At 39.3% G+C, this 13,509-nt stretch overlaps 1 protein-coding gene across 1 annotated transcript; it reads left to right on the forward strand.

Moving 5' to 3' along the window:
* Positions 1-274: 274 nt before the first annotated feature.
* THBS1 (thrombospondin 1) lies at positions 275-13,241 on the forward strand. Its single transcript, XM_075283032.1, has 22 exons — positions 275-368; positions 2,099-2,185; positions 2,339-2,916; positions 3,048-3,123; positions 3,313-3,500; positions 3,588-3,701; positions 4,744-4,837; positions 5,516-5,689; positions 6,113-6,289; positions 6,595-6,768; positions 6,863-6,990; positions 7,081-7,233; positions 7,350-7,568; positions 7,654-7,761; positions 8,261-8,420; positions 8,624-8,742; positions 9,609-9,843; positions 9,941-10,168; positions 10,263-10,534; positions 10,652-10,749; positions 11,033-11,172; positions 11,422-13,241. The coding sequence occupies exons 2-22, from the start codon at positions 2,119-2,121 to the stop codon at positions 11,427-11,429; spliced, it is 3,510 nt and encodes a 1,169-aa protein (XP_075139133.1). The 5' UTR covers positions 275-368; positions 2,099-2,118; the 3' UTR covers positions 11,430-13,241.
* Positions 13,242-13,509: the final 268 nt, after the last annotated feature.

Raw genomic sequence — 13,509 nt, forward strand, 5'->3', positions numbered from 1 at the left:
TTTTTCCCTTCTGTATTCCTTTGTTGGATTTCATTGCAATGAAAAAAAAAAAAAAAAATCTATGGATGTGTCATGAAGAAATTCCTCAGCATGCGTCAGAGGGGAATGGGCAGCCTGTGCTGCCGCTGCTGCTGCTGTCTCTCCCTCATGTTGTGAGGTCATAGAATAAACAGGAGCCCGTTTCCTGCCTGCCGGCCTGTGATTGGCCACCGGAGCCTCCAGGAATGTAAAGGCTCCTTTATAGGGAGAGCCCAGCAGCTCAGAGATCAGAACGCCTGCAGAGCGCACACAGAGGACTACACGACTGCAGAAGACACGGGCGACCAAAGCCACCAAGCAGGACTTATAGACCCTGGCCACAAAGCAATGTAAGGGGACGCCGTACGCTGCCTAAGACTCATACGCTATAGACTTTAGGTGCTTGCGGATATCTTCACATTCAGCAGGTGTTGGAACGGCTTATAGCTAGATGGCTTTATGGCGGTTTGCGTTATTGGGTTCACTTTTTAGTTACTTTACGCGTTTCATGGTCACTTTGTTATAGGCAGAGTTGTTACATTTTTAGAGCTGTTGTAACTGTGTTCATAGGTGTATTGGTCAGGTGGTAATAGAATAGATGTAATGGAATAGCACCTGCTAGGTAGCGGCAGGATCCGTCGCCGTGAATATTTAATGCATTTTTCGGATACGAGATACTTTATTTAGGAACAGGTACGACTACCTGTCTGTCTTCTAAAAAAAACGTATCCTTGAGACACAGTAAAAGTAACTACTATTTATATGTAACTTGTGCTAATTTGTATGTGCCGTAGTGTAGCATATAGTATATTCCATATAGCCTATGTATAAACTGTAATCTACATACATACCAAATATACATATATTATATAGGTACCAAATATAGTTACCAATTGTATACTGCATGGACGTAGAGTACAAAGTAGGCAGGATATCTATGTTCAGCTACTATATGTATATACTGTAATATATATGTGTATACAGCATGTATACGTAATACAAAGTATGCAGGATATCTATGTACAGCTACTGTATGTATATACTGTAATATATATGTGTATACAGCATGTATATATAGTACAAAGTATGCAGGATATATGTGCAGCTACTGTATGTATATACTGTAATTTATATGTGTATACAGTATGTATATGTAATACAAAGTGTGCAGCTTATCTATGTACAGCTGATACATATATATGTGGATATAGAATGTATGTATAGCATAAAGAATGCAGTATATGTGCGAGTATATGTATATAGATATTATAGGTTGAATATTACCTATATGGATCTAATTTCTATATGTATACTTAGTATTCGCATATGGCATAGCACATGTAGTATATTCTATATAGTTTATCTATGTACTGCTAATATATGTATGTAGATATTATATGTTGTATATTACATAGATGGATATAATTTATACATGTATACTTAGTATTTGCATATAGCATAGTATATGTACATAGCATACTGTATATGCACATCGTATAGTTTATCTATATTCACATGTATATAGTATATTATATGTAGTATATTACATAAATGAATGTGTATAGTATTATATACATGGTATACAGCACATAGTTTATCTATATTCATATGTATATTATATGTAGTATATTACATAAATGACTGTGTATAGCATTATATACATAGTATGCTGCACATAGTTTATCTCTGTATTACCATTATAGGTATAGTATATGTCGATACGTACATATACTTAATGTAGTTATATAACTTACATGACACTACATTGTAGCGCAGGTGTAATAACATGGATGTGGTTCATCGTCTCCCTGCCCTCCAGCTACACCTTGTTTTTACGATGTGCTGGTTATATAATTTACTATAATTGCGCCTTTGAACTTGGTTTTCAGTGATTTCTTTACAGCCCTTTTACTTGTACACAGCGTATTATGTGTCTCTGGTTAGACTTTGCCCGGCTGTCTATGGTGTAGCTCAGTAAATACTAAGGGCTGGCATACAAGCAGATGTAGACTGATGATCAATGGGTATGAATAACGTTATATTGAAATATTATATTTTTTCTTTCTTTTTTTCCCCAAAGAAATCGCCATATTCAGCAACATGGGGCTAATGAGGGGAATATTTCTACTAGTAATGCTGACTGTACCTCAGACAAAGCAAGCTTCAGGTAAGAAGGATCCTGCACCCTGCAATGCCTTTATATAATATTATCATGTAGTTAGTCATAGTCTCGAAATATTCCATATATTTACATAATTGCATCTTGGCCAAAAATTAACTTTTCTTAAAGTTCTTAAATTTGGTATCTTCTCTACCACAGAGAATGGAGCAGATGACAACAGCGTATTTGACCTGTTTGAGTTAACCGGCCTCAACCGTAAGATTGGTAGCCGTAAAGCCCTAGGAGTCCTCCTAGCGAAAGGTCCAGATGCATCAAGCCCGGCTTACAAAATTGAAAATCCCAACAAGATTCCAGCAATTCCAGAAGATAAATTCCAAGATTTGTTGGATGCTATTAGAGCTGAACGGGGTTTTATCTTGTTGGCTACACTGAAACAAGCCAAGAAGTCTAGAGGAGCCCTGTTGTCTATCGAGAGAAAAGATGGCAGTGGCCACGTCTTCAGTCTAACCTCCAACGGTGAAGCTGGAACACTAGACTTGAGCATGAGCGTAGACGACAAACAGCAGGTAGTGTCTGTTGAGGAAGCTAGGCTGTCTACCGGCCACTGGAAGAACATTACCCTATTCATCCAAGAAGACCGAGCTCAGCTCTACGTGGGATGTGACAAGATGGAAAATGCTGAGTTGGACGTGCCCATCCATCATATCCTCAATGGAGATTTGGCAAGCAGTTCTCAACTTAGAGTGGCGAAAGGAGGAGTGAAAGACAACTTTCAGGTAGGTCCTACAAGAACAGCTCTAGTATTGAATACGGGTGTATATGTACACTACGTTACACTAGGGATGATATCTACTCCATAGTGGTATTTGTGGACTACTCCAGTGTAACGGTGCATCTCTCCTTACAGGGTGTTCTGCAAAACCTGCGCTTTGTCTTTGGAACCAGCATAGATGTGATTCTTAGAAACAAAGGCTGCTCCAGCTGTAAGTATAACCAGTCCGATAATACCGTACTTGCATGTAGATAAATAGTAGAATTATATTACAGATAAGTAAAATATACGGATATGTAAGGATAGTTTGCAAGGAATTTGCTAAGACACCAACTTTCCCAATCTCAGTTCTACATGGCATCAAATCATAATGATCTTCTCCTTGTGTCATATTCTACAGCAAACTATGACTTGGACAATTCAGTCAATGACTCCCGCCCGGCTATTCGCACCAATTTCATTGGTCACAAGACAAAGGACTACAATGGTGTCTGCGGTTTTACCTGCGACGACCTGAACAATATGTTTTTGGAAATGAAAGGTCTACGGGCTGTCATCTCAACTCTTCAAGACAGTATCAAGAAAGTGGTAAGTCGGATTGGAGTTATCGACTGATTCGGAAAAAATGTTTTAAGAAAAAAATGTGGATTTTAATCACTTTATTGCTTTTCGTAGGGTGAGGAAACTAAGATGCTCGCTAGTGTGGCACCAGGCTGCTTACATAAAGGAGTGAAATACAACAATATGGATGAGTGGACCGTGGACGCCTGTACTGAATGTACATGCCAGGTAATACCGCTTGCTTACTTATGGTCACATGGTCACGTAGTGATGAACGTCTGTGGCAGGTCAGGATTAAATATAACCATACAATATTCAGTTTTAGGACTGTATAGATTATGGGATCACAACTTGACTCTACTTTAGATATCTGACCAAATATTCCATAGGGAGTGGTCATAAGAAGGTCCTACATGGCCTAATATCTTCTATACACTCTATAGACAGTAGTCACAAGAAGGTCCTACATGGCCTAATATCTTCTATACACTCTATAGACAGTAGTCACAAGAAGTTCCTACATGGTCTAATATCTTCTATATACTCTATGGACGGTCCTACATCTTCTATACACTCTATAGACAGTGGTCATAAGAAGGTCCTACATGGCCTAATATCTTCTATACACTCTATAGACAGTGATCATAAGAAGGTCCTACATGGTCTAATATCTTCTATATACTCTATAGACAGTGGTCATAAGAAGGTCCTACATGGCCTAATATATTCTATACACTCTATAGACAGTAGTCATACAAAGGTCCTACATAGCCTAATATCTTCTATACACTCTGTAGACAATGGTTATAAGAAGGTCCTACATGGACTAATATCTTCTATACACTCTGTAGACAGTGGTCATAAGAAGGTCCTACATGGCCTAATATCTTCTATACACTCCGTAGACAGTGGTAATACAAAGGTCCTACATGTCCTAATATCTTCTATACACTCTGTAGACAGTGGTCATAAGAAGGTCCTACATGGCCTAATATCTTCTATACACTCTATAGACGGTGGTCATGAGAAGGTCCTACATGGCCGACTATCTCCTGTATTTTCCATAGACAGTGGTCATGTTTCCTAATATCTTCTGTATTTCCATAGACAGTGGTCATACAAAGGTCCTACATGACTTAATATCTCCTCTACAATTCATAGACAGTAGCCATATAAAGGTCCACCATAAGACTTCCATACTTGTTGACTTCTTTGTTACTAGGTTCATGAATGACTATTGATCAAATCCACTTTGTGTTTCTTTATGCAGAACTCCATAACTATCTGCCATAAGGTTTCTTGCCCCATCGTGCAGTGCACCAACGCCACTATTCCAGATGGTGAATGCTGCCCCAGATGTTGGCGTAAGTATTCTATACCTTATATAGCTGGGCAGGCCAAACATAGATAAAAGGGTCCTAAAGAACCTAAGGTGTAAGGACTTGGAGGCAACAAAAGTCAAGTTCTTGATCCCGGTGATTCATATCCCCACATTCCTTCATTAGCATTTTTGTCTGCTCAGGAGGAGTATCTGAGGCCTCGGGCCTAACATCTCATTTTAAAAGGCGTAGTGACAAATATGCAGATATTAATCTTGTAAATGCTGAACAAGTTGATTCAGGACAGAGATAAAATAGCTCTCATGAAAGTAGGACAGCTGCAAGTGCTAAGCATCGATAGACCTGCTCAGTCCTGTGCGCTTCATATTTCTATCTCCTTGGCATGTATGGAACTTCCCTACAACAAATCCTCAGCGTGCACAGCCAAAATCCTCATGCATCTACTAAAACCTTTTTCCAATTATCATAAGTTATGGGGTCTTTATCTTCTCAGACACACGCGTCTGGATTTAATACAGCTCAGCTTTCTATTGAAATCTAATCCATGTTATCTGTCCATTAACATGGACCATTTACACAAGAGATTTATAGCCATGAGAACCTTACGTGTACTCCTGTAGGACAGATCAGGTTCTTCAGTTTCAGCGTGATATATTTGGGTAGTAATATTGTATTAAAGGTTATGTCTTTTTCTTTTTGTAGCGAGCGATTCTCCCGATGATGGTTGGTCCCCATGGTCTGACTGGACTCCATGTTCTGTAACATGTGGCCATGGTGTTCAGCAGAGAGGAAGATCTTGCGATAGTCTCAATAACCGCTGTGAGGGATCCTCAGTCCAAACTAGATCCTGCCATATCCAAGAATGTGATAAGCGATGTGAGTAAATCGGATCTAAATTCAAAAATTTAATAAGTCCTCTCCTTTCACCCAACATCATCTATTGGGGGAGGAACAGCCCACCAACATAACATAACATAGTTGGCCAGTCCCGTTCTTGGTTCTTACGTTTTTGGGTGGTTGACAGAATTTTTTGCCTATGACACCGACCAATAATTCCAACACACCATGTTCGTTGTTTTTGAACAATGCTACAAAGTTCCGACATAATCTTCTTAACTTCCTTTGGTTCTTTTAATCTTAAGAGCGTCTTTGATGGTTTTAGGATTTAAAACTTAAACAAACACATCCCATTGTTTTTACACACTGAACCATGGGTTTTATCAATCAACCATCCAAGTTTTGCATTTTTTGTAGCATTTGAGTTGAGATTAACAATTCCAATTATTTTGTGCCCTCCAGTTAAGCAAGATGGTGGATGGAGTCACTGGTCTCCTTGGTCATCGTGTTCTGTGACTTGTGGAAGCGGTCAGATCACTAGAATCCGTCTTTGCAATTCACCTGTTCCTCAGTTGAATGGCAAGCAATGTTTCGGAGAAGGAAGGGAGAACAAGCCATGCCAGAAGGATGCTTGTCCAAGTGAGTGCTCTCCATTGTTTTGTGGCTTCTTTTCATGTTGTCATTTAGTCCGTTCTTCTAGATTGTTATAATGATGGCGCTTCACTGAAAGGTCACATATCACACAAATGAAACCAGGCAATGATTTACTGTATTATGTCAACTTTCCAGTGTATGATAAGTGTGACGATCGGCTAAAGGTCACTCCAGGGGAAGCCATAGACCCTTCTTTGTTTCTAACATGAATGGATCATTCTGTCCCGATTTCTGTAGCTTATCTAGAAAACATGAGTAATAATCCACTTGTCTTATAACTTTTTTTCCAGTTAATGGCCAATGGGGACCATGGTCACCCTGGGACACTTGCTCTCTGACTTGCGGAGGTGGTGTGCAGAAGCGTGAACGTCTTTGTAACAACCCCAAACCCCAGCATGGTGGTAAAGACTGCGTTGGAGAAAATGTTGACAGCCAGCTCTGTAACAAACAAGACTGTCCTATTGGTAAGCCATTGGCAAAAAGAACTCGACTTTCTACTGTCGTTGTTAAAAATAACATTCTGCCAGGTTCTAACTAAGATATGTATCTTCTTTTAAGATGGCTGCCTATCCAATCCCTGCTTTGCTGGAGTTAAATGCACAAGCTTCGTTGATGGATCTTGGAAATGTGGCTCTTGCCCAACAGGATTCCGCGGAAATGGCATTATGTGTACTGATGTTGACGAGGTTTGTTATCTTAATTGATCGACCTTTCATTAATATGCACCAGAATTGCCAATTATGTTATATTAATTTCTTAAAATTTTCATCTAATAGTGCAAGGAAGTACCCGATGCCTGCTTTAACCTCAATGGGGTACACAGATGTGAGAACACCGAGCCAGGATATAACTGTCTTCCATGCCCTCCACGATACTCTGGCACACAACCATTCGGCAAAAGTATTGAGGACGCCAATGCAAAGAAACAGGTCGGTTATTCTCTTTTTCTTCTGGCTAGACAAAGTTTTTTGCCTTCGGTTATAGGATGTTGAAGTAAAGTATTCGGTAGAGCTCATGGTAACATATGTCTATTTTGGCATACTAGGTCTGCAAGCCTCAGAACCCTTGTGCCGATGGAACACACAACTGCAACAAAAATGCTAGATGCATCTACCTCGGCCATTACAGTGACCCCATGTTCCGCTGTGAATGCAAACCAGGGTATGCTGGTAATGGAATCATTTGTGGTGAAGACACAGATCTGGATGGATGGCCAAATGAGAACCTCACTTGTGTTGCTAATGCTACTTACCACTGCACCAAAGTAAGTTTCCTGGAACGTCTTATCGCAATGCAAATGTATCATCAAACACGTGTGCACAGTTGACTCACAATATTCCGTCTTCTAGGACAACTGCCCCAACCTCCCCAACTCCGGCCAAGAAGACTATGATAAAGACGGAATTGGAGATGCTTGTGATAATGACGATGATAATGATGGAATCCCAGATGATCGGGTAAGAAAACAATGAGCGTATTCATGTTTTCGCCACCTTAGATATTGGGTTTCTTGGCCTCTCACTGACTTAGATAAAACAGCAGGAAAGTAAACACTGCTGGATTTTTTTTGAGAAGAATATATCGTTCGGTTGTGAAATTTGTCCAGTAAATTGTGAAATCCTTTGGCTAGCTTCATACTATGAAGTGTTTTGCTAAGACTGGACTTTGAAAGTGAAATTGACCCCAGGGTTTTCCTGCAAACAGTAGGATACGAAACTTTGCAACAAGCAGATGTTACCATCCTTAAATCCAATACGTAGATTCTGACATTTAAGTGATACTTTTTGAGCAAGACCTCCAAAACCTCACAGACAGATGCTTGTGCTAAAAATATCACGTCCATGTAGTCACGCAAGCAAACTGTCCAAATGGAAACACGAAAACTACTTTTAGAGTTTTAACGGGGTAAACATTGTAAAAAATGGCCAAATATTAAGTCAGCCTTTTCTTTTGCAGGACAACTGTCCACTTATATACAACCCTGCTCAGTATGACTACGATCGGGATGATGTGGGTGATCGTTGCGACAACTGCCCATACAACCACAACCCAGACCAAGCCGACACAGATGGCAATGGAGAAGGAGATGCCTGTGCTGTGGATATTGATGGAGATGGTACGTATTCTTTCATGGCTTATTACCAACGTAGATATTGGTTTAGTTATTGGCACAACCCAAACCTAACAAGTTGGCCTAGATAACAATGGTAGCATTAGCCTGTTGGTGGATAGTCAGTGCTAAACTCATCGATGATATCTTGCTTTGGCTCAGTCTGTATCTAGATGTTAATAACACCAACTATGCTTATGATTCTACAGGTATACTCAACGAGAAGGACAATTGCCCCTATGTCTATAACGTAGACCAGAGGGATAGTGATAAAGATGGTGTTGGGGATCAGTGCGACAACTGTCCATTGGAGCACAACCCAGAACAGGTAAACACTTGATCTTCTCAATTTTAATGCATAGTCGTAACTCTACGGAGTGCAGAAGATACTGGACCCTTAAGATTAAGAAGGGTCTACAAGGTCTACCCACTCCATAGACCACAAGTTATATCCATACATCACCATATTTGATGGTCGGACATGATCATAGCAGTCACCAGCAGGTACTTCAGATAGAATATAGCTTATGTTCTTCTGACTTTTGAGGTTTCAGCAGATTGGATTCCAAAGTTTTACACTAGCGTCAGAAGACTCCACAGTCATATGCATCAGCGGATAGCTGACCATGAGGATTACCAGTTTAGATCAGCCTGTCCGTGCCATTCTGCATATCACGGATTAGCTACTTTTGTAAAGCCCTTCCTCTTTAATCTTACTTTATTGTTCGGTGTTAAGCTGAGCACATGCGTAAATTCCATAGCATCACAGTTCAGAATTTTTGCTTTCAACAGATATTTCCCACAAAACAAGTAACGCATAATCTTTGCAAAAACTGTGTTCTCCGTACAACACAAGATTTACTCATTCCATTCCCAAGAGCTCCAGGGATTTCCACTACTAAGGCATTGTTGGCAGCATATCATCCCAAAAGGCTAATATGCCAACATGAAAGCAGCACCACGAGTCTCCTTAATACCATGCCACTCTTCTTATCCTAAGCCTAAAAATCCAATGTAACCCAAATCCACTTCATTAAGCACATTCGAGTTTGTACACATGTCAACAGTTACGTGATGTTGTCCTAGCAAATGTTTGTGGTAACCAGCAATCTTCATTTGGCTTCATACCAGTTGCCTCCTATGCTCTCTAAACAGATGGCTCACATTCGCTCTTTCTCTCTTTCTCCAATTTAGACTGACTCCGACTCCGATCTCATTGGAGATAAATGCGACAGCAATGAAGATATAGATGAAGATGGTCATCAGAACAACCTGGACAATTGCCCATACATTCCTAATTCTAACCAGGCCGATCATGATAAAGATGGCAAAGGTGATGCTTGTGACCACGATGATGACAATGATGGTATTCCAGATGACAAAGACAACTGCAGACTGGTGCCCAACCCTGACCAGATCGATAGTAATGGTAAGCCAATGGATGATGTTTTTAGTTGGCAAATGGACCTACATTAACAGTATGTGGTAGATAGACCAGACTCAAAATATTTTTTTTCTTCTTCCAGGTGATGGACGTGGTGATGTCTGTCAATACGACTTTGATAATGACAACATCCCCGATGCTGAAGATGTCTGCCCAGAGAACGTAGCGATTAGTACAACTGATTTCCGTAAATTCCAAATGGTTCCTCTGGATCCTAAAGGAACATCTCAGATTGACCCCAACTGGATGGTCAGACACTTTGGCAAAGAACTGGTTCAAACCGTTAACTGTGACCCTGGCATTGCAGTCGGTAAGTATTAACAAAAAGGTTTTTTTTTTACATTTTTTGTATATTGTTTTTTTTTTGTAGCAGGTAGATAACCTCTTTCTTGTTCTCTCCTAAGGTTTCGATGAGTTCAGTGCAGTAGACTTCAGTGGCACCTTCTTCATTAACACTGAGCGTGATGATGACTACGCAGGCTTCGTGTTTGGCTACCAATCAAGCAGCCGATTCTATGTGGTCATGTGGAAACAAATCACCCAGACCTATTGGGATTTAACTCCAACCAAGGCTCAGGGATACTCTGGTCTTTCCATTAAGGTCGTCAACTCAACAACTGGACCAGGAGAGCATTTGCGTAATGCTTTGTGGCACACCGGAAACACTCCCGGACAGGTAAGTGGATCTTCCAAAAAATATTCTTGATATAACAAAGTTGCAGAATTGTATTGGACTCTATCATAGTTCCCTCACACCATGAATAACCTCCTGTGCTCGTGTTTTTCTCTACAGGTCCGTACTTTGTGGCACGACCCTCGTCATACAGGATGGAAAGATTTCACAGCTTACAGAATGCATTTAACCCACAGACCAAAGACTGGATTCATTCGGTAAGAACCTTAATCTTTAATTGTAGACTAGAGATGAGCGAACACTGTTCAGATCAGCCGATCCGAACAGCACGCACCCATAGAAATGAATGGAAGCACCTGTGACGCTGACTTTGCCGGCGTCAGGCCGGCGTCACAGGTGCTTCCGTTCATTTCTATGGGTGCATGCTGTTCGGATCGGCTGATCCCAACAGTGTTCGCTCATCTCTATTGTAGACATTGGATTCAAGATATAGGATGACTTACGAATTTTATTAACCATTCTCTTCTTGTTCCCTTATAGCGTTGTTATGTATGAAGGGAAGAAAATCATGGCTGACTCAGGACCAATTTACGACAAGACCTATGCTGGAGGAAGACTTGGTCTATTCGTCTTCTCACAAGAGATGGTGTTTTTCTCAGATCTCAAATATGAATGTAGAGGTAAGTGGAATTATTAGATTAATAATTAATTATTAGATGAATAATTAATAACACTTAAAGGGGTTGTCTACTTTTCAAATAAAACAAAGACCATGTATGAGACAAGGAGTCGAAGAGGGAACCCCTTTATGATGCCTTCAGACTTGGCACTAGGCCTAGCACCTCCATTTTGCTTAGAGTGTTCCTTTAAGAAGTGTATCCAATTCCAACCTATACTAATCATACAATATTTCTTCTTTTTTTTTCCAGATTCATAAATCCAGATCTTATGCATTCAGTGAATGTTAAGGAACCTCATAGCACCTTCATATATGTTAGATTTGTTCCATCTCTTGGACAATTTCTTACATCCCCTTTTTTGTTTCGGTAATTTTTTCTGATGGAACAAAAAAAAAAAAAAATCCACTCCAAGATCTAAAAACTAAGGAATGGACATGACTTTAATGTATTATCTTCATCAGTGCAACATCTTGGGGTCGGTCTCCATTTTTTCCAAGTCTACCAAGGTACTAAAGACTTCCTCCTACAAGTGCCTCAAGGAAACATCTACAGAAAAAAACATTTTGGTCAAAGAAGAATGTGCTTTTTGAAATACCCCTTGGGGGGGAACAAAAAGAAAAAAAAAACATTTCCAAAACTCTTAGGTCTATATAATATATTGGAACCAGTGACAAAGAAACTAGTAATGCACAGATTGATATCTTACTGGAGTGGTTGCTTCACCACCGAAGAGCAAAGTTGCAATAATTCAGGAAAAAAAGGTGTTTTTTTTACAAATTCTTTTTAGTTTTTTTTTTATATGAAAGACAACATTCTATCATTGTCTATGGAATCACCAAGTCTGTTGATACATGGTATACCGATGTAGCTATGGTAGCGTTACAGATGATCCATGTGTAGCCGGTGTGGACACAAGTATCACTGCCTGGATGATAGTGTCTGAATGTAGTATTTTTGTGTGTCAGATGAACCATATTTTTGTTAGAACGGATACAAAATGCACTTCTTCCAGCATTTTGCAAAAAAAACATGAAAAAAATGATATATTTGCTCGATAGGATACCTATCTGTTGGTGCGCGTCAAAAACAAGTGCGTTGACGAAAACAGCTGATGGCATCAATTCAGAGATACAGGTATAAATTATTAAAAAATGTAAAAAAAAATTAAAAATTAACAGGATACATGGTAACGATGCTGTTCTTACATGTCAGGCGGGGGGTAGATTGGACCGGGCCTTCGTAGGCCTAGGACTCTGTGTTTACAACTGTACTATTGTAAAGTGCAAGACTGCATAGCATGTCGAGAACCGGAGGGAGAGCAAGGCAAGAGGGGTGGAGAGTTAAGGTACAGTACACTCTCTGTGCGAGACGCTAAAATGCAAACCATATGTCTCTCTCCATACCGTAATATAACACCCTCATTACACCGCGGCAGGTACACCGTCCTCTGCTGCAAAAAAAAAAATACAAGAGCAAACCAACAGATAGAAAATTTCATGTACAAATATTACCTCATTGTGTGACTGAGAAACGGAAAATGTCTTGGATTTGAGAGGAGAAAAAAAAAATCGAGAGATATTTAAAGAAAAAAACATTGAAAATCTACTGTAGTGTTAATCAGTTGTGTATATAGTGACGATGACTTTGTACCCCCAGGAAAGTGTTTTTAATTTTTATTTTTTTTTTGTATTAAAGAGTATTGTAATATTTTTTCTATATTTTAGTAATTCCGTTGCTTTTTTTTTTATGTATAAATGATTATTTTTTTTTGTATTGCTGTTTAGTGTTATGGGTTATTTTTTTTTGTAGATATGCTATTTAAATAATTTATGAGGAAAATGCTTCCCGTAGTGTCCTTTGCTCCTATTTGTATAAACCGTTTTGCACTTGAAAAGAGCTTTGCAATATCTGTCCCAATTTTTTTTTTTTTTTTGTAATATCAGTGTATACTATTTGTGATAAAGAGATAACTATGCCTTTTGTACACATTTTAAATGTTAACGTGGTTTTTTTTTTGTAAATTGTACAGCGAATATTGTAATAAAATATAAAATAAACCATAAAATTTATTCAACGCCTCAAAATGTTTTTGATTTTCCTGTTGAAATCCCATTTGTCTTCTAGGCTTTAGTAAAAAAAAAATTATAGAGGTTGCAGGGTCCACTGTGGCCCCTGTAACCTCTATTTTTTTTTTGTAGATTTTGAGCCCCATATAGAGATCACAATGTACATTTTCCCCTATCAGTATGTCTTTGTAGTATGGGAGGAAATCCATACAAACACGGGGAGAACATATAAACTCCTTGCAGATGTTGTTGCTGGTGGGATTTGAACTCA

The sequence above is a fragment of the Leptodactylus fuscus genome, chromosome 7 (genome assembly GCF_031893055.1).
Source record: "Leptodactylus fuscus isolate aLepFus1 chromosome 7, aLepFus1.hap2, whole genome shotgun sequence".
Lineage (NCBI taxonomy): Eukaryota > Metazoa > Chordata > Amphibia > Anura > Leptodactylidae > Leptodactylus > Leptodactylus fuscus.